At 43.9% G+C, this 21966-nt stretch overlaps 1 protein-coding gene across 1 annotated transcript in view; it reads left to right on the top strand.

Annotated features, from left to right (window-relative positions):
- SETD6 (SET domain containing 6, protein lysine methyltransferase) overlaps positions 1 to 17932 on the top strand; it is a 139895-nt gene extending 121963 nt beyond the window's left edge. The window contains exon 4 of the mRNA XM_044079521.1: positions 17475 to 17932. Within this exon, the coding sequence (XP_043935456.1) occupies positions 17475 to 17783 (309 nt within the window). The 3' untranslated portion in view covers positions 17784 to 17932. The remainder of the gene's footprint in view (positions 1 to 17474) is intronic.
- Positions 17933 to 21966: the final 4034 nt, after the last annotated feature.

Here is a 21966-nt window from a genome sequence, read left to right as displayed (position 1 = left end):
CTGCTGGCAGGTTGCCCTCAGCCGGCCTGAATAACAAAGTCTTGGGTCCTGCGTCGGTTGCTGTCTCCTCTTCCATGACGTCAGGTTGTCAGGGGTATAACACATGCAGCCGATGCCATTTTAATCAGTCTGTCTTGCTGTGCGGTGCCCGAAGCAGTTCACAAGTGCTGGTCAGCCGACTCCTGAAATTTCCGTTTTCGAGTTTCAGAACCGAAGTCTTCAAACTAAAGCGAAGTACCCATTTGGGGAAACTTTTTCTTGCTCCTTACCGATGTCAGTAAAAGTTAATAATTGTATTACTTGTGGGAAGCAAATACCTCATAAGGATTTTCATTTGTATTGTATTCCTTGCCTAGGCCCCGATCACAATGTGCCTTGCTGTCGGTTTTGTGCTAAATTTAACCAATGCACTGTTAAGCGTCTGTATATTTTTGCTTCTAAATACTTTGGTTCAAGATTTAATTATCCTGAAATGTCATCGGTTAGCAATCCGACTACCGAAATTCACAAAATACACAAGGAAAAAGATAGAGACTGACCGTTGAGGTCCAAAACCAACGACAAAGCTTCTCCTAAGCCAGTCGCTGGTTTGCCGGTACTCAGTGAGGCGCTTTCGCAGCCCCTGATGCCCGCTACTTTTGAGTCGCAGGCCTCTACCGAGACCCATTCGGAGTCCGGTAGGCTGCAGGGTTCTGCAAGTATTGAACCCGCGGATGTCTCTTCCTTGGATGGGTCCGGAGCCACTGAGCAGGCACCGGCTTCTGAGAGTGTTTTCAGGCCTCAACATTTGTATATTAAAGTGATGCCATCATCAAAAACAAGGCCAGAACCTACTTCTATGTCTAAAAAAACGATGCATGAGCCATGTGCTCAGGCCTGTATGCCTAAAAAACAAATTATCAAAAGGCTGAGGATTTAATTACTTTAATCGAAGTTCCCAACCCCCCCCCCCTGCTAAGAGGCCTAGGCAAGGCACTGATTATGAATCTTCAGATCAGGTTTCCATTTCTTCAGATTCCTCTTCTGATCAGGAATTTTCTATCTCACCTTATGAGGACTCTGATGCAGAGGAATCCATTCCTTCTGCTTCTCCTCCTGAGGATTACTCTTTTGGAGAGACTTTGCATACTTTAAGGGAACATTTTCATTGGGAGAGTCAGGACTTTTCAGAATCTAAAAAGAGGCTTAGGGATTTTCTTTTTCTTCCTCAGCATAGGCCTTTGGCTATACCTCCTGTATTAGACATTGTTGATGATGTTTTCTCAGAATCATGCATGGCTCCTGATTCCCTGCCACCAGCTCCTAGTAAGTCAGACAGATATTACAGGGTTCCCAACTCCCACAAATTTCTTTTCAAAACTCCTGCTGCTGACCCTGAAACCATTTCTCAGGGACCCAAGGGTGTTTAGGCTTCTACAGCCAAAAATCCTACACCTTCAGATGGAGACTCCAGGGCGCTGGATAGATGGGGTAAGAAGGTTTATATGTCTGCAACCTTGGCAATCAGGGCTTTAAACTGCTAGTTTCATATGCTTAAATATCAACAGCATGTTATGGGCTTGCTGAAACAGAAAATTATGTTGATTTCTGATTGTGTGGAAAATAAAGAGTTACAGGATTTATTGCATTCAGCAGAACAGGTTGGAAAGCATACTTTGCAATGTGGTTTTGATTCCTTGGAGGCCTCTTGCAGGGCCGCCGTAACTGGATCTGTGATAAGAAGGCATGCTTGGCTCAAGGTGCAAAATCTGCCTAATCATGTTAAAGCTAAATTGTTGGATGCTCCTTTACAGCAGGACAGTCTGTTTGGTAATAAGGCAGAAGAGGTTTTAAAAAAGATGGAAGACAAAGCTAAAGCTATGCAAATTGTAAAAGATTTCTTGCAAGTGCAGCCACCCAGGTTCAGCAGACACTGGCCTACTAAGAACTGGTCCTTTCCAGTGTCCAACAGAGCCGCTCAGGCCAAACCCAGATGCTCCAAAAGCTCCAGGTTTCAGTCACAAGGATCTTACTGGTCAAAACAATGGGGTGCCTCCACCTCCAATTCGGGAGGTAGCAAAGCACCACCCTACAGCAAACAGTCTCAATGACTTTCCTTTGCCATCTCCAAGCACTTCTCTTTTGGCAGCCCCTTTGGGGGGAAAACTAGCACTTCATGCTCAGAATTGGCATCTAATTACCCCAGACAAGTGGGTCTTAAATATAGTATCCCAGGGGTACAGATTTCATTTCCACACGTTGCCAATTCCAAACGAATGGCCAGATCTGCCACCAAATCAGTGGGCAGTGGCCCAGAAAGAAGTCATGTTCCTCATGGATATGGGGGCTATTCAACCAGTTCCAGAAAAGGAAAAAGGACAAGGGTTTTATTCAAGACTTTTCCTGGTACCCAGAAAAGACAAATCATGGTGTCCAATTCTGGACTTATCCATTCTAAATACTTTCCTGGACATTCCAAAATTCAAAATGCTGACTTTACAACAGCTACTGCCTATGCTAGGCAAGAATGCCTAGTTGGTAACTCTAGACTTAAAAGAGGCATACCTGCATATCCCAATCAGGGAATCTTGCAGAAGATACCTCCGCTTCAAAGCAGGCTATATGCATTACCAGTTCTCTGCACTGCCCTTTGGCTTATGTACTGCGCCCATGGTCTTCACAAAGTGCCTGGCACAAGTAATTGCATTTTGCAGATAAAGAAACATTAAAATTTATCCATATCTGGACGATTGTCTCATTCAGGCAGAGGACAAGGACACTCTTCTTCAGCATCTGGCATTTGTAAAAAGGCTTCTAGCATGCCTAGGGTACACCATAAATGAAAAGAAATCACAACTGGTAACCTCTCAAATAATTACATTCCTGGGTACAAGCTTGAATACAACTGCCCCAGATGGCTTACCTCACGCCAGACTAACAAATTAATTTGACAACATACTTCAAACAAGTGGCAACAAAAACCCAGCTATCTGCAAGACAAATTCTGCAGGCTTTGGGGTTCATGGCACCCTGCATTCTACTAATTCCATATGCAAGACTGCATATGAGGAAACTACAATGGTACCTAAAAAGCTTATGGAGTCAACATTGTCACAGCCTGGAAACAATGATTCCTGTCATTCCCTGCCTGCAACAGGAGTTCCTTTGGTGGGCAGAGGCATGTCACCAAAACAAGGGACTGTCATTCATTCTACCCCCTGCCACCCTAACTACAGATGCATCAGACTATGCTTGGGGGGCTCATCTGGCAAGGAGATGCATTCATGGCAAATGGAGCCCAAATCAAATGCATCTACACATCAACCAGAAAGAAATGCTAGCTGTACAGAATGCTCTGACAGCCTTCAAGGACTTCCTTCATCCAGGACAACTACTGATAAAGAAGGACAACACCACAAATGTTCATCGTGTTTCACTGTTGCAGTCATTACACTTGGGTTATCCTGCTGGCAGGCTACCCGCAGTCGGCCCAAATTCCAAAGTCCTGGTTCGGCGTCTGTTGCTGTCGCCTCTTCCCTGACGTCAGTGCACCAGGGTTATATAAGATGCAGCCGATGCCATTTTCTTCCGTCTTTCTTGCCGTGCGGTGCCCGAAGCAAAAGCAGTTCATAAGTGCCGGTCGGCCGACTCCACAGATTTTCGAAATTGAATTTCAGAACCAAAGTCTTCAATAAAGCTAAGTACCCCGTTGGGGAAACTTTTTCTTGCTCCAGACCGATGTCAGTAAAAGTTAACAATTGTATTTCTTGTGAGAAGCAAATACCTCATAAGGATTTTCATTCTTACTGTATTCCTTGCCTAGGCCCTGACCACGACATTGCTAGTTGTCGGTTTTGTGCTAGATTCAACCAACGCGCTATTAAGCGTCGGTTTGATTTTGCTTTACATTACTTTGGCCGAAGGTTTAACTACTTAATGCCGGCGGAACAACCGATGACCGTAATTCATAAAAAATGCAAAGACAAAGAAAAGGACAGGCATCCGAGGTCCAAAACTGACGACGAAGCCTCTTCTAGGCCAGTCGCCGGTTCTCAGTGAGGCGCTTTCGCAGCCCCTGACACCCGCTACGTCAGAGCCACAGGCCGCCTCCGACTCCCACGTGGAGATAACTAGGCCTATGGAAACTATTCCCTCAGATGTGTCCTGAGCCGCTGAGCAGGCATCGGCTTCTGAGGGTGTCTTCAGTCCTTCACAGCTTACTATCAAGTCCACTTCAGCAGCTAAAGCAAAGGCTAAAACACCTTTAAAGACAAAGAAACAAGTACAGCATTCTCCTGGACAGTCATCCATGCCAAAGAAACAGATGCTTAAGATGACTGAGGACCTAATTACTTTGATCAGGGGTTCCCATCCCCCTCCTGATAAAAGGCCTAGGCAAGACACTGACTATGACTCCTCTGACCAGGTTTCTATTTCCTCTGATTCCTCTTCAGAACAGGGATATTCTCTTCCTCCCTATGAGGACTCTGATGCTGAAGAATCTATCCATTCAGCCTCTCCTCCTGAGGATTATTCTTTTGGGGAAACCCTGCACACCATGAGGGAGCATTTCCATTGGGAGAGCCAGGATTATTCAGAATCCAGGAAAAGGCTCAGAGATTTTCTTTTACTGCCTCAGCACAGGCCCCTTGCTATTCCACCTGTACTAGATATTGTTGATGATGTTTTTTCTGAATCTAGTTTGTCTCCAGATTCTTTACCCCCTGCACCAGTCAAGCCAGATAGGTACTACAGGGTCCCAGACTCTCATAAATTTCTTTATAAAAACCCTGCTGCTGATCCAGAAACAATTTCTCAGGGTCTCAAAGGGGCCAAGGCTTCCACTGCAAAAAACCCTGTTCCCTCTGATAGGGATTCTAGAGCACTGGATAGCTGGGGGAAGAAAGTTTACACTTCTGCTACTTCAGCTGTAAGGGCTTTAAACTGCCAGTTTCACATGCTTAAATATCAACAATATCTAATGTCTTTGCTAAAACAGAAAATGCTTACAAGCTCAGAAGGTCCTGACAATAAGGAAATGCAGGATTTATTGCATGCAGCTGAACAAGTAGGAAAACATACTCTGCAGTGTGGTTTTGATTCATTAGAGGCTTCTTGCAGAGCCGCAGTTATAGGCTCTGTCATTCGAAGGCATGCTTGGTTAAAAGAACAAAGTTTACCTGATCATGTTAAAGCAAAATTATTGGATGCTCCATTACAGCATGATACTTTGGTGTTAAGGCAGAAGAGGTGTTAAAGAAAATGGAGGTTAAAGCAAAATCAATGCAGACAGTAAAGGTTTGCTTACAGCTACAGCCACCTAGATTTAGCAGGAACTGGCCTTCTAAAAACTGGTCCTTTCCAGTGGCAGACAGGCCACAAAGAGGCAGATACAGACGCCCAAGAGGCAGATCTCAGCCCCAAGGCTCATACAGACCTAAACAATGGGGTGCTGCAGCCCCCAAAGGCAGAGAAGACAAATTACAACCTTATAGGAAACAGTCTCAATGACTTCCCTCTACTAAAGCCAAGCACTTACCTTTTGACAGCACCCTTAGGGGGAAAACTAGCACTCTGCTCACAAAATTGGCACATGATCACCCAGGACAAATGGGTACTGAATATTGTTTCTCAGGTTTACAAGTTCCACTTTCACACCCTGCCAAGGTCAAAATGTATGCCAGACCTGCCACAAAACCAATGGGCAGAGGCACAAAAACAAATTTCTGCTCTCATGAACATGAGAGCTATTCAAAAAGTACCACAGCAAGAACAGGGACAAGGATTTTATTCAAGACTTTTCTTGGTACCCAGAAAGGACAAAGCCTGGCGACCAATACTGGACCTGTCAATTCTAAATGCTTTCCTGGATGTTCCAAAATTCAAAATGTTGGCACTACAGCAACTTCTGCCCATGCTGGGCAAGAAGGCTTGGCTAGTTCCTTTGGACCTCAAAAAGGCATACCTGCATGTCCCAATCAGACAATCTTGCAGAAGATACCTCAGATTCATAGCTGGCTCAATGCATTACCAATTCTCTGCACTGCCCTTTGGCTTATCTACTGCACCCAGGGTCTTCACAAAATGCCTGGCACCAGTAATTGCATTTTGCTGGCAAAAAGGAATTCAAATATATCCCTACTTGGATGACTGCCTTATTCAAGCAGAGAGCAAGGACATTCTACTAAGGCATCTGGCATAAGATTACTAATTTGCCTAGGGTACACAGTAAACGAAAATAAATCAAAACTAGTGCCCTCTCAACAGATAATATTCCTGGGTGCAAGCTTAAATACAACTGCCCAGATGACTTATCTCACGCCAGACAAGCAAAGGCAACTGACTCATTACTTTCAAATGATGGCAGCAAAGACCCAGCTATATGCAAGAAAAATTCTGCAGGCTTTGGGCTTCATGGCATCCTGCATTCTGCTAATTCCATATGCAAGACTGCATATGAGGAAGCTACAATGGTATCTAAAAAGTGTTTGGACTCAACATTGCCACAGCCTGGAAACAATAATAAATCTTATTCCCTGCCTGCAACAGGAGTTTCGATGGTGGGCACTGGCCTGTCACCACAACAAGGGACAGCCTTTCACTTTACCCACAGCCAGGCAGACGATAACAACAGATGCATCGGATTATGCCTGGGGGGCACACATGACAGGAAAATGTATTCATGGCACGTGGCCCACGGACAAAATGCATCTTCACATCAATCAAAAAGAGATGCTAGCTGTAGAGAATGCCTTGATAGCCTTCAAGGATCTACTACACCCAGGACAACTATTACTAAAGACTGACAGTACTACAGTTATGTGGTACATGAACAAGCAAGGTGGCACGCATTCCTACCCCCTCTGCAGGCAAGCCATGACTTTGTGGAACACAGCACTGACCTACCAAGTACATCTACAGGCACAATTCCTGCCAGGAAAGAAAAATACTCTGGCAGACGAACTAAGCAGAAACCTCATGGACCCTCACGAGTGGAAACTAAATCCACAGGTCTTCAGCATGATAACAAGAAAATGGGGATGCCCGGACATAGATCTTTTTGTCTCCCCTCACAACTGCCAGCTACAGAAATTCTGCACAAGGACTTATCACTCACAAGCATGGAAAGTGGATGCTCTATCATTCAGCTGGAAAACCCTAACAGTTTATGCCTTTCCACAATTACGTCTTCCCAAGGTACTCCTAAAAGTCAGACAAGAGAAGCCAAAAATTATTCTAATTGCCACAGACTGGCCACACCAGCACTGGTACCCAATCCTAAAGAGCCTGTCTCAAGGACCAGCCTGGACTTTACCTCACACTCCTCATCTTCTGACTCAGCAAAGCAACCAAATACTGCACAGCCAACTCAGAACCTTAAATCTGGCTGCATGGCAGATAATGTAACCTTTCAAAACACACCTCTCTCTAAAGCTGTTATGGATGTAATTTTGGAAGCCAGGAGGCCCAGCACCAGAAAATATTATGCAGAAAAATGGAAGAGATTCTGTGCTTGGAACCAGGCACAAGGACTTGAACCACTTGTTCCAAATATCCCTCAGATTTTGCAATACTTAACTGAGATGCTGGACAACGGCCTATCCTTCTCATCAATTAAGATCCATGCCTCAGCCGTTTCAGCTCATTACAATATGGAACCTCCTATTTTCTCTCATCCACTACTATGACAGTACCTCAGAGGAGCAAGAAACATAAGACCCCCAAGGAGAGCACCGATACCTACATGGGACCTTAACTTTGTTCTGGAAAAGCTCACACTACCTCCTTTTGAGCCAGCCAATACAGCTGATATAAAATCTCATCATGGAAAACTGCTCTGCTCCTAGCAATAACTTCAGCAAGAAGAGTCTCAGAGTTACAGGCATTAATGGCAGTGGAACATTTTATCATTTTTCATCCGGACAGGGTTTCTCTAAGGACAAACCCAACATTTATGCCAAAGGTAGTATCCAGTGTGGCTCTTATCCAAATCATTCATTTGCCAACATTTTATCCAAATCCCCAGAATAAATGGGAGAGACTTCTGCACTCTTTGGACATACACAGGCAGCTACGCTTCTACTTCGACAAAACAAAAGCTTTCAGAAAAACTGAGCAACTGTTTGTAGCATATGCTGCAGGATCACAAGGAAAGGCTATCTCAAAGCAGATTATTTCAAAGTGGATAGGACACTGTATTCGTTTCTGCTATGCACAGCATGGCAAGTCAGTGCCTAAGAATATTAGGCCACATTCTACCAGGGCAGCAGCCACTTCAGCAGCCTTTTTCAGAGGAGTACCAACCAAGGATATTTTGGAGGCAGCAACTTGGAGTTCAGTACACACCTTTACCAAGCATTATCACTTACCTCTTTATTCTAAATCCAGAGCAGGCTTTGCCACTGCAGTTCTGCTGGGCCTCATAGCCACTCCTAATCCTATTTAGACCCAGCCGCCCTACCTCAGCTTTGGGATTCAACCCAAGTGTAATGACTGCAACAGTGAAACACGATTAACATAGTACAGTTGTGTACCTACCATAAATGTAGATGTTCGAGTTTATTCACTGTTGCAGTCCAGGTTACCCACCCTCCATCCCCCTTTCTTTGCTGGGACTTATCTATACTTCTCTATCCTTTACAACCTATGTGGTGTATTCGCTTGTAGAGGAAGGTATTGGTTTTTATTTTACTGTATTTTTTTATAAACAATATGTATTGCCTTCCTTCTTGGGGGCACCTGACATCTGGGGCAAGAAAAACTGAAGAAAATGGTGTCTGCTGCATCATATATACCCCTGGCGCACTGACATCAGGGAAGAGGCGACAGCAACCAACGCCGAACCAGGACTTTGGAATTCGGGCCGACTGCTGGTAGCCTGCCAGCAGGATAACCCAAGTGTAATGACTGCAACAGTGAATACACTCGGAACATCTACATTTATGGTAGGTACACAACTGTACTTTATGTGGTGCATAAACAAGCAGGGGGGTACCCACTCCTACCCCCTTTGCAGACTAGCCATGGCCTGGTGGAACACAACCTTGACTTAATACATCTTCAAGCTCAGTTCTTGCCAGGAAAGCAAAATACTCTGGCAGACGACCTAAGCAGAAATCTTATGGACCCACACGAATAGAAACTGGATCCACAAATCTTCAGCATGTTGACACGAAAATGGGGGAGCCCAGACATAGATCTATTTGCCTCTCCTCAAAACTGTTAGTTGGACAAATTCTGCACAAGAACTCATCACAAAAAAGCATGGAAAGTGGATGCTCTATCCTTCAGCTGGAAAAACCTATCAGTCTATGCCTTTCCCCCTCTGCCTCTACTCTCCAAGGTCTTACTAAAAGTCAGACAGTAAAACCCAAAAATGATTCTGATTGCTCCGGACTGGCCTCACCAACACTGGTACCCGCTTCTAAGGAATATGTCACACTTTCCTCCGTGGTACTTGCCTCAAACACCTCATCTATTGTCTCAGCAGAACTATCAAATTCTGCACACTCTGCTCCATACTCTGAATTTTGCAGCATGGCTAATCAACTAATTTCACCAATCACATCTCTTAGTAAACCTGTGATGGATGTCATTTTGGAGGCTAGACGGTCTAGTACTAGAAAATCTTATGCTGATAAATGGAAGAGATTCTGTGCTTGGAACCAAGCACAAGGAATAGACACAGCAAAGCCCAATATTCCTCAGATTTTGCAATACTTAACTGAGATGCTTCACAAGGGCCTATCGTTTTCTTCAAGAAAAATCCATGCCTCTGCCATCTCGGCTCTTTACAACACAGAGCCTCCTCTCTTCTCTCACCCCATGCTAAAGCAGTACCTTAGAGGGGCCAAGCATTTAAGGCCTCCCAGGAGAGCACCGACTCCTGCATGGGACCTCAGTTTTGTGCTGGAAAAACTCACCCTACCTCCTTTTGAACCAGCTGCTACTGCAGATATAAAATTTCTTTCTTGGAAAACAGCCTTTCTTTTGGCAGTCACTTCAGCTAGAAGGGTTTTAGAACTACAGAATCTCATGGCAGTGGAGCCTTTCATTATCTTTTACCCGGACAGGGTGGCCCTCAGGACCAATCCTTCTTTTATGCCTAAGGTGGTATCCAGTGTGGCTCTTAACGAGACCATTCACCTGCCAACTTTTTTCCTAAATCCGCAGAACAAGAGGGAGCGGATTCTGCATTAATTGGATGTACACAGACAACTAAGATTCTACTTAAACAGGACAAAATCTCTAAGAAAGTCTGATCAACTACTGGTGGCATTTGCTGCAGGAACAGAGGGGAGGGCTATATCAAAGCAGACTATTTCAAAATGGATAAGCCATTGTATTTGTTTCTGCTACTTTCACCATGGTAAACCTGTGTCCAAGGGGATCAGATCCCATTCCACCAGGGCTGCTTCGACTTCTGCAGCCTTTCTCGAGGGGTTCCTCCCAGAGACATTCTAGAAGCTGCTACTTGGAGTTCAGTTCATACGTTCACAAAGCATTATCATTTACCTCTCTTTTCTAAATCCAGGGCAGGCTTTGCCACTGCAGTCCTGCAGGGCCTTATAGCTGCTCCTAATGCTGTTTAGTTCCATCCTCCCATCCATAGCTTTGGGATTCTACCCAAATGTAATGACTGCAACAGTGAAACACGAAGAACATAGTACAGTTGTGTACACTTACCATTGCCATAAATGTAGATGTTCGAGTGTATTCACTGTTGCAGTCCGGGTTACCCACCTGCCAGCCCCCTTTCTTTCCTTCACTATGCTCAAAAGCCTTTGTGGTGTATTTGCTTTTAGTTGAAGGTAAATTTTTTGTGTTATAAAGTACATTGTGTGTGTGTGTGTGTGTGTGTGTGTGTGTGTGTGTGTGTGTGTGTGTGTGTGTGTGTATATATATATATTTTTTTTTTTTTTTTTTTTTTTGCTCCCCATCTGGGGGGGCACTTGACATCTGGGGCAAGAAAAACGGATTAAAATGAAGTCGGCTGCATGTTTTATACCCCTGACGACCTGATGTCATGGAAGTGGAGACAGCAACTGACGCAGGACCCAAGACTTTGTTATTCAGGCCGACTGAGGGCAACCTGCCAGCAGATTACCCAAATGTAATGACTGCAACAGTAAATACCAAGTGTACACAACTGTACTTTATATTTTCAGAAGTAATTTCTATCCTCTCGAATAGCTCCTGAATTATCTCCACTACCATAAATTCCTCTGTTTTCAACAGACAGGTGGGAAATTGCTAGTACCTCATTTTTATTTCATTACCCTGTGTTTTTATTTTGGTTGTTAATTGGCGCATGATCTGAAATAGTTACTGGGTTTGTATCAAGACCTTCAGTTAAATGCACATGTTGCTGTGAAATGTAAATTCTGTCTAGCATAGCCCCGTTTTTATATCTTGGGGAATAATATGCAAATTCACTCTGAATTCCTATTACTGAATTCACATCTTCCATGCCAAATATTTTCATAACTTTCTTCAAAAAAATCTACCTTCCTTTGTTATACTTTCCCTTGTGGGCCCCAAGACGCATCTTCACTGCTGCAAAAACAAATTGCAGTCCCAACCCATAAGTAATATTCCTTGTTGAAAACTGATTTCTCCCTGAATTTTCTTAAGCTCCATTGTAACAGTTTTAGGTGGAGTATAAATACATGTCAGTGTAATCCTCCCTTGCCAGTAGCCCATTAGCACTACAAATCTGCCACTATTCTCTTTATCTCTTCTATCACTATTGGAGCTGCTCTTGCAATTAATATAAGTACTCCACTTTTTGTCCCAGATATTCTGCTGAAAAACCATCTTGAAAACCTATCTTTATCAAATTCACATGTTCAGTTCTTTCCAAGCGCATCTCCTGTAACGTAGCTATTTGCATTCTACATTTTTTTAATATAGTTCACTATTCTTTCTTTTTTGTATTTATCTGTGAGACCAATGACATTTAAAGACATTCAGAAAGCATTGTTGTATTAAAAAGTTATTATTCCCACATTTTATGTGCAACACCTTTTTTGTTAAATGTCTAGTTCCAGCTTTTATGTTACATGCATGCACTGTTTGGCAAGTTGAACTTTTATATAGTTGTTTCTTGTCATATCCATTTGAGCTTATGTCGCATTTTACAAAACTTTTTTTTATTAAAAGCCCTAAAGAAAACCCTAATTCTCCCCCCAAAAAACCTATTAATTGAATGCTAACACACACAACTATGTATATATTCAGATATTTAAGTTTTACTGTCATAATAGGAACAAATGTCCCAAACAGACAGCCACATTCTCACACTTGAATTAACCTAACAAAAATGTTATTCATGGTAAGGCACATGTCTGTGCTTCTACTAAGTGCTGTCTGGTTTTGTTTTATCTTTATAGCTCTCCCAGATGGGAAACCCCCTGAATGCTTTCAGAGAACATTATCTCCTAGCCAGTTTCTCTTCTCTTTTTTTTTCTCCCCAGCCAGTCACTCTCCACTACAATGTAACCAATTTCTCATGGTCAGATTGTCCCCAGAGAGACATGAGAACCAGACAATCAGTTTCTGTTTATTAGATTGTTTCCATGGAGATGAGGGTGAGATACAAAATTGCTACTAAGCATACATTCGTTTGCTAGAAAAACCTCATAATATTCAATATTGTTTTTCATGTACTTGCTTTATCTTAAAACTTGTTGCTAAATCAATCTAAGGTCCTTAATCCAGTCATTCCCCATGGAAGAATAAGAAGCACATTATTTTTTTCTTTTGTAATGCTCCTTTAACTATGCTATTTTTTTTCTTTAATTACACTCCCTGCATTTCTTGAAACTAAACAAGAAGAGAGAAAGAGAGATAAGGGAGAAGGAAAGGGGAAAAAGAACTGCAGCACCTATTTACAATCCCCATTACTCTTAAAAATAACTGAGAAATCTTTAAAAATAACCGAGAAATCTTGACTTTGTAGCATGCAAAGAAAATCATACACCACAAAATAGTACTGTTAAGTAAAAAAGTTTCCTTTACTTACAGTTAACATTTCCCTTCTTTTCCCCTCCCCAAAGCATTTAAAGCATGTTAGTTCTGATAAAGTTCCGTTAACTTAAGGAACAAAAGCACTTAACTTTTTTGTTTAATAAAAGTTGGTTTGTGAATTCCGGTATCATTTTTGTGAATACCACAGGAGCTTATTGTTTTTGTAGTTTCTGTAGTTTCCTGTTGAGAATTTAGTTTTTGTGAGAATTTATAAATATGGATAAGAGATGTGGTAGGGAAGCCTTTGTAGAGTGCTATAAATCAAGGGAGTAGGTTGTCTGTTTATGCTTTATTACATCTTGGTGCAAAACTCCCTTATCCTGACAGTCTGTATGTTGACGTAGGACATTCTGCTTGATCGGATGTCATTTCTCAGACATGTCAGTCCTTTATATAATGCATCTGATGTTGTCACTCTTCATTCATTCTTGACGAGTGGGGACTCTGTTCTGATCCTCTGAATCAGTTTGGCCATTGTACAGCTCTTGCCAGACAAAAAAATTCTCGAGCTAAGACTCTACCCACAATATTCCTCTCTTCATTACCCCAGATCTCATTTGCCACTGTTGGCAAGATGCATCAGCTGTTGCTCTCAGCCAAGTCTTTAAAAAATGTCCTTATTAAACTATTTCTTTGAATTTTGCTTTGTATAGATAGATATATATTTTCTATATCATACCTTGTAATTTTTCAGTTGTGTGTGTTCGAATACTCTCTTACCATTGTTGGTAACCCCTCTCCCGCCCTCATTGTTTGTGGTAATTCTTAGTACCATCGTTGGTACTTTCCTTCCTTATTTTCTCTTGCACCTTTTGTTATTTCTCCACTACCATAGTTGGTAGACCTTCCTTCTATCCTTTGTGTGCATGTGTGTTGGTGTGTTTAGCTTGTGTTCTTTATATGCTAATTGTTAAAATGGCGGAAAAGCATAAAGGCACTTCTGGATTTTAAACAGTGGAAAACTGTGGAAGAAAGATGCCCAGTTTTGATGAACATCTTTTATGTGTTTGTCTAGGAACTTCACATCTCGATCAAGATTGTGACATCTGCCAGGCCTTTAGTAACCGGGCCTTGATCGAGCATCAGAATAAGCTCATTTTGAAGGGCTTGTTAAAGACTATCTTTAGTGAAGCTTTGTAAAAGTCTGATCCCAAATTAGACCATGTAAAAAAGAAGAGCCACTCTGTACCTGCGTCCCCCATAGCACCGGTGGCACAAAAATATAAGGATACTACTCAGACTACCTCCACGGAACCAAAAGCAAAAGGTACCAAAACTTCAACTTAGAGTCCTCGGCACTGACTACTGCCACTACGGTGTCATTGCCACCAGCATTGGCACTGCTTTCTTTAGTTTCCGGCTCGGTGCCGACTTCTCCAATGGTGCCTCAACAGGCTATGCACACCCACTCTGAATCTTTTTCCCAGGATGAGGTATTTACCTTCCATAGACCCTTTTGCGGGCCTATTGTCCAGTCCCTTTCTGGAACGACCCAAATCCCCTTCAGGATTGTCCATTCAGTCCTCCAGGAGTCTCTCCAGGTTAGACGTGAGATTGGTGGATCAGCTGTTCGCGGCCAGAGGTATTCTGGCCCCTTCTCAGGCCCATCTCCCTCCTGGAGTTGGGGTATCTTCTCCAAGGACTCCTTCATTGTCTACCCCTCTGACTTCCACCAGAGCTTTAGAGCCCAGCACTTCAGTCCCCCTGGTACCAGCTGTTCTGGTGCAGTTAGGCATCCCTGCCTTGGCACCAGATGTTGCTCTGACAACTTCTGTTCCATACTCTGGACCGACAAATTCTCGGGGCTGAGACTCCACTGCCAGTTCTGAGGGTCTTGGGTGGCTCTTGTTTTTTTATGTGGAGCCGACCTTTGCTCTCGAGACCTTGTCGGTTGCATGTCTTTCCCCAGCTCCTACTTTGGAGGGCAGACTTTTGGGGTGGGGTGTGACTGCAGTTCCAAGGTGGTCTTTCTTTGTTCTGGGCTTCCACTCTTCCTTGGGAGTCCTGCCTTCCAGGTTATGTGGAGAGCTTTAGCCTATGCAGGCTCTCATCTGGTTCCTCCTGCATCGGAGTGTGTCAGTACCATATCTTCTGGTCCAGAGCTAACACCAATTTCCACAATGGGACAGCGAGCACCGATGCTTCAAGTTTACCCCTGTACAGGGCCCCTCTTCTTTCGAGTCTTCCTCAGATATCCCCGCTGGAGAAACCCCCCCCCCTTAAGAAGACATGCAAGAGGAAACACCTAGATTCCCCGGAAGAATCTGTCACTGAGGACACGGATTTTGATGAAAGGTAAGGTTCCCAACTGTCACCCCCTGAGGATGTCTCCTTTGGAAGCATCCTAGAGATCCTCAAGCAGAGCAGTAGCTAAAAGCCCCAAAACCCAACCTCAGAGGAATCTGTGTACTTGCAAGCATTCTGTGCTTGACCAGCTACTCCCTGGGTGACGCCACCCACTGACGATTGTATTAAGCTGATCACGCAGCAGGCTTGGAACGCCCCTGACTCCATAGATCCTGTTATCCAGAGACCAGACAAAATGTTATCACCTCCTGAAGACCACCAACATTGGGCCAAGGGTTTAGCAGTAGATGCCATAGTGGTGGCAGCTGCCACCAAGAAAAACTCTGTCATAAGAGTTCTACTGTCCACCTTCCTAACCAGGAGTCTAGGAAGATAGGCAGATTTGGAAAGCGGGTCTGCACTTCATCGACCTTTGCACTCAGGTCCTTGAACCTCATGGCACATTTTACTAGACTTAAGAGAGATTTGATTAAGGAGTTATCAGATACTGTTGCAGGAATGTCTGACAAGGTGCAGGAAGGACAAGGCCATCTCTCGGCTAGCCACCCTGGAGTCTATATCGAACTCGTCCATGCAGCTCATTGCACATGCAGCTGAAGGTATGACCAGAGCAACAGATTCCGGAATTGCCATAAGCTGCTACACCTGGATGCACTTGTGTAAATTCACGGAGCCATTCAAGTCTTCCTTCATCAATGCTGCTTTTAGCATTTCATCTTTGTTTGGCCCCAAGGTGAAGGACACACTAGCTAGGCATGAGAAGGATGGAAAGGCCCTGTCTGCTATGGGCATTTGTTTTTCTACTCCTCGACGATCGTACTGCCGGAATCAGAGGAGTGGAAGATGTAGTTCAAAAAGTCCCAGCAGCCTTTCCAGGACACATGTGACAATGGCTTCCCACGGGGCAGAGGGCGGAGCTTAGGCGGAAGGTGCCACCCGCAAGGCAGAGGTGGCCCACAAAACCAGGGTTCCAGAGACACTTTCTCTAGACAACTCTACTGGAAGCATTCGGGGGAAGACTGTCACTGTACCCGAGAGCCTGGCAACAAATATCCTTCGACACTTAGGTGCAGAGAATCATTACCCGAGGCTATCGCATCCCCTTCACCCTTTTCCCAAGATCAATGAGAAAAATCACTGAGAGGGATCAAGTAGCTATAGAAGATCAAAAGCTGCTAGGAAAAAAAAATCATCCAAGAATTCCCGCCAAACTAAATAGAATCTGTATTTTACTCCAGGTTCTTTTTAGTGCCAAAGAAGAGTCCAGGAAATCGGATCAGTTGTTTCATTTTCTGGTCCAACAGTGGGACAAGCTGTATCAAAAGTAACCTTATGTAAATGGCTGCGAGATTGTGTTACCTTTATTTATGCACATAACAACCAAAAGTTACCTGCGCCTGTTAAAACACATTCAACCAGATTAGTTGCCACCAGATAAGTTGCCACATCAGCAGTGTTTCATTCAAAAGCTTCTGTGGATGAAATTTGTGCAGCTGCAACTTGGACTATGCCTCATACTTTTATCACTCATTACAAATTGGATGTGGTCTCCAGGGGAAGAGCATCCTTTCGCTTTGTGGTTCTCAGGAATATCCTTCCGTAAGGCCATCCAGGGTCTGAAGTAGTTGGGAACTCTGTCCCATTCATCAGGAATGAATGAAGATTGACAACATCAGATAAAGAAGTTATGAACTCACCATAACGTTCCATCTGTGTTGTCGATCTTTGCTCATTCTAGACATCCCACCCTCCCTTCCCCCTCCTGTAGATTTCCTGAGGGATCGAACCCTTGTCCTGGGTTTCCATAGGGTTGTTTCCTCGGACATTGCTTCTGCATTTAATTCATATGTATATTCTTGCTGTAATCTGCAAACTCAATCTATGGTAATGGAGAGAGGGGGATTGTGGGTAGAGTCTTAGCTCAAGAGTTTTTTTGGCTGGCAGCTGTATAATGGCTGAGCCAGTTCCGAGGATCAGAACAGAGTCCCCATTCCTCTAGAATGAACGAAGATCGACAACAGAGCTGGAACGTTATGGTGAGTACATAACTTCTTTTATGAGCTTTTAGGATTTATTGCCAAGGCTTGACTCTTGACTTGTATCACATCAGAGTTCTTTTTTGTATTTTATTTACTTTTTTTTTATTTCTGTGCATACAGGTCTTGACCATGTCTGTGGAAGATTTCACGGAGTTCAAAGAAAGTGAAGGGTGGGAAGAGGAAGATGAAGATGCTTGCACTTTATCCCACAATAAAATACAAAAACTGAAACCTTCTTGGAAACAACTTCTTCATAGTAGTATCCTGTTAACATTGCAGGCCTTCAGCTCTGATCTAGAGGCAGATAAGTGCCTAATCAATGACCAGAAAGCTTACAGAGGACTTAGCAAAATAGAAAAGTATGCACTGCATGTCCGATATGGGCAGAAGATGCTTTTACATAAACTGTTGCAACTTTCCAGTTGTTGAACAATATTTGTAGGAATTAAACAAGAGTGATGGTGTGCATCTGTGCACGCACATGTGTATGTGTTGCTGGAAGGTTAGTCTTCTGTATCAGAAACATGCGGTTTTGTAATCCACACAATGCGCAAACAAAAGTTGTATTTTACACAGTTCTTGCTCTTTCTTGCTGTCTAATTCCTTCTGCATCAAGTAGTGTCAGCCCTGGCCAAGCAAAAACTAGAAAAAAACGCATACAATTTTACTTAGACCGTCACCCTGTGTGTTCAGCCTCTCTCCACGCTCATTTTATGATGCAAATATGGATGTCAGCTAGTTGATGTGGGCACAGCAATGTCGTGTCTATTACTTCTCTTGGACACAGTCACAGAAGTTGGAGTGAAGTTTGGTTTATCAGAGCAGCATATTGAATAGTCTTGGGAAGAATGAAAGGTAAGAGACAACACTAGCAGTGCACATCATTTAAGAGGTTGTAGATAAGATACTGAAAAATTAAGTAGTTGCCCAGTGTTGACTGCAGCATGTTAGCATCTCAAGTCATAAGAATGTTTTCTAAACCACTTATCATGGTTACAGTCTTGGGGTGTTGGAATAGGGCTGATGAGACTTTTCTGTCTCTGGTAACACTCCCCAGCTCATCCTGCAGGAACCCCAGGGGTTAACAGACTGGCTGAAATGTATAACCTGACCAGGTTATACAGTTCTGCACCAAGGCCTCATTTTAGTAGGCCATACCAGGTGTACGGCTGTAGAAAGTGCCCAGGAGATGACCTGTTTGCTCAAACCACTTCTTCTAACTGTGTCAGTGCAGAGGAGCAACTTCTCTGGTGCAGGATACTCCTGCATTGCCATTTTCCAGTTGTATCAGAGTGAGTCCTGTAACCCTTTCAAAGACCCGTATTGCCACTGTTTTTGTTCATAATCTCATCTTTGTGGTTACTTCCCAAAATGTGACAATAGATGACAATAAAGATGTAAACTGAAGTGTTTTTGTCCTGTGACCCAGCTTTGACTTCACTATTGTTCAGTACAACACCTACAGTACTGCTGCTGCTAATGAACATATCTACTAGTCATTCTCTCAATCTCTGCTCTCCACTTGGGGTAGGTGGGCCGTATCATTTGCAAAGTGGTCTGTAAAAGAACCAAGACTTCTGATTTGGAGGTGCTAATTTCCATCCCATCTGCTTCACAGTCAGCAGTGCTCACTGGAAATTAGTCGCTTTAGGCCAAAATGAAATCTGCAAGCAGAAAAGATGCACTGTTTATGTTCCCAGACTGTGCAGATGTTAGCTGTACCTAGATATCCTGTCCTTGAACATCAGGAACTCAAGGAGAGACTGTGTATACCCTTGGTAGTATTTTGCACCTTTGTTAAACATAATTAGTTCAACCCCAAGAATGCAGACACAACTGCTCCACAAATACAGGAGGAATGACCAGCATTACCTGCCCAAGATTCACATATGCTAGCACCTACAGGGCATTCTGGTGTGCACTGGTGTATGTCTCTTCTCTAAGCCCACAGAACACATGCTGGCAGATTCCCTTCACCTCTTCCAGTGTTCTTGCAAGAATAAAGAGCAAATCCAGTGTTAATGGTGTGAACAATTCCAGTTGTTCCTTATGAGTCTGAGACTGTACTCTGTCTTCTTCCCAGCGCTGTAGCATAGGTTTTCATAGGGAGGCTAAGTAGCATGATTCCTGTATAAAAGGAACCATCCTTATGTTCCAGTTTTTGAAAATGGGGACCACTGTTCCTTTCTGAGAACAGCCTGGGAGATGTCTGGTCAACTCACCCCCATCACTGGATGGTTTGCCATCTTATTCAAGCCATCTGAAAGTCATTCTCCACAATATCACAGAATTTCTCCCACACCTGGACCTTTCCTTAAGTTACTGCTGCAGCTGCTGATTTCTAAGCTGTCTGTATCCATTAAACAGATCTGCAGATCCCCCACGTTAGACTTGGGAGAAAAGGCTTCCTCCTTTATATTGCACAGATGTTCATCGTGTTACACTGCTGCAGTCATTATACTTGGGATGTTCATCGTGCATACAGCTGCAGTCATTACAGATGGGTTCTCCTGCCATCAGGCGGGTCCTCGGTCGGCCAAATTCCAAAGTCTAGGTCCGGCGTCGGTTGTCGTCGCCTCCTCCCTGACGTCAGTGCGACAGGGATATAAAAGAACCAGCCGACGCCATTTTCTCCAGTCTTTTTTGCCGCGCGGTGCCCAAAGCAGAAGCAGTTCGCAAGTGCTGGTCGGCCAGCTCCTGAAATTACAAAAATTTGGAAAACGAAGTCTTCTTTAAAGCTAAGTACCCCGTTGGGGAAACTTTTCTTGCCTCAGACCGATGTCAGACAAAGTTAACAATTGTATTTCTTGTGGGAAGCAAATACCGCATAAGGATTTCCATTCCCTCTGTATACCTTGTTTAGGCCCAGACCACGACGTCTCGGGCTGTCGCTTTTGTGCTACTTTCAATAAACGCACTGTTAAGCGTTGGGCGGAGTTCGCCCAGCACTTTTTTGGGAAAGCTTTTAATTATATAATGTCGTCGGAGACTCCGACACCTGTTTTGTCCAAAAACGCAAGGACCGACACGCGAGATCCGCGGCCTCCACCGACACCACACCAAAACCGACTACACATGGTCCGGTTCTCAGTGAGGCGCCTACGCAGCCCCTGACTACCGACGACCCTTCTCTGGCGGTGTCCTCTGTAACTGAGGCCGCAGGTTCCTCGGCCCACACCCTGACTACAGCTGCCGAAGCCACTGTTAGTGTTGATCCTCATAATGTGGACAGGTCTACCTCCACCCATGGTGTCTTCAGACCTTCCTCTTCCTTTTCCATCAAGGCCTTTACTAAGTCTAAATCAGGCATGCACTCCAAGAGACCTGTTGCACAGGGCCCATCTCCAGGCCCCATGCCTAAAAAGCAGATGCTTAAAATGGCTGAGGATTTAATTACTCTTATCAGGGGTTCCCAACCCCCACCAGACAAGAGACCCAGAGTGGAGGAAGAATCACCCTCTTCTGATCAGGGCTCCATTATTTCAGAGCATTCTGATGAGGAGGAACATTCTTACTCCCCTTTTGAAGATTCCGATGCAGAGGAGTCCATTCCTTCTGTATCCCCCCCCCAGAGGATTTCTCATTCAGGGAAACCTTGCATACCTTGAGGGAACACTTCCACTGGGAAGGCCAAGATTATTCAGATTCCAAGAAAAGGCTTAGGGAATTTCTTTTGCTACCTCAGCACAGACCTCTGGCGATACCTCCTGTCTTGGACATCCTAGATGATGTTTACTTGGAGGCCTGCCTTAATCCGGATTCCCTGCCTCCAGCCCCAGACAAGCCTGATAGGTACTACAGAGTTCCTAACTCACACCAATTTCTTTACAAAAGTCATACTGCTGACCCAGAAATCATTTCTCAGGGCCCCAAGGGAATGAAGGCCTCTACTGCTAAGAATCCATTACCTTCCGAGAGAGATTCTAGATCCTTAGAAAGGTGGGGAAAAAAGGTATATACCTCGGCTACCCTAGCCATGAGGGCCTTAAACTGTCAGTTCCATATGCTTAAATATCAACAGTTTCTGTTATCACAATTGAAAAATAAAATGTCACAACCTGAACAACCAGATTTGAAGGAGTTGCAGGATATGATGCATGGTGCAGAACAAGTAGGTAAGCACACCTTACAATGTGGTTATGATGCTCTAGAGGCCTCAAGTAGAGCTGCTGTTACAGGATCAGTCATACGTAGACATGCCTGGCTTAGGGAACAAACCTTGCCTGATCATGTCAAAGCTAAATTACTAGATGCTCCTCTACAAAAGGATGTATTATTTGGTGCTAATGCTGAGGAGGTACTAAGGAAAATGGAAGAAAAAGCTAAATCTATGCAAACTGTTAAAGATTTTCTACAGGTACAACCACCACGTTTTAGTAGAAATTGGCCTTCAAAAAATTGGTCCTTTCCAGCCACGGACAGGTCCCAAAGAGGTAGATACAGGCGCCCAAGGGGCAGAGGACAATCTCAAGGATCGTACAGAGGCAGACAATGGCAAACTCTACACCAAGAAGTGGCGAAGATAGTTCACAGCAATACAGGAAACAAATCCAATGACTTTCCCCTTTGCATGCCAAGCAAGGCTCAAATGGCAGCACCCTTAGGAGGAAAG

The sequence above is a fragment of the Protopterus annectens genome, chromosome 8.part0 (assembly GCF_019279795.1).
Source record: "Protopterus annectens isolate FY-2018-M chromosome 8.part0, PAN1.0, whole genome shotgun sequence".
In the NCBI taxonomy this organism is placed as follows: domain Eukaryota; kingdom Metazoa; phylum Chordata; order Ceratodontiformes; family Protopteridae; genus Protopterus; species Protopterus annectens.
The sequence above is the reverse complement of the archived record's forward strand: the minus strand, read 5'-3'. Positions and strand labels throughout refer to the sequence as shown.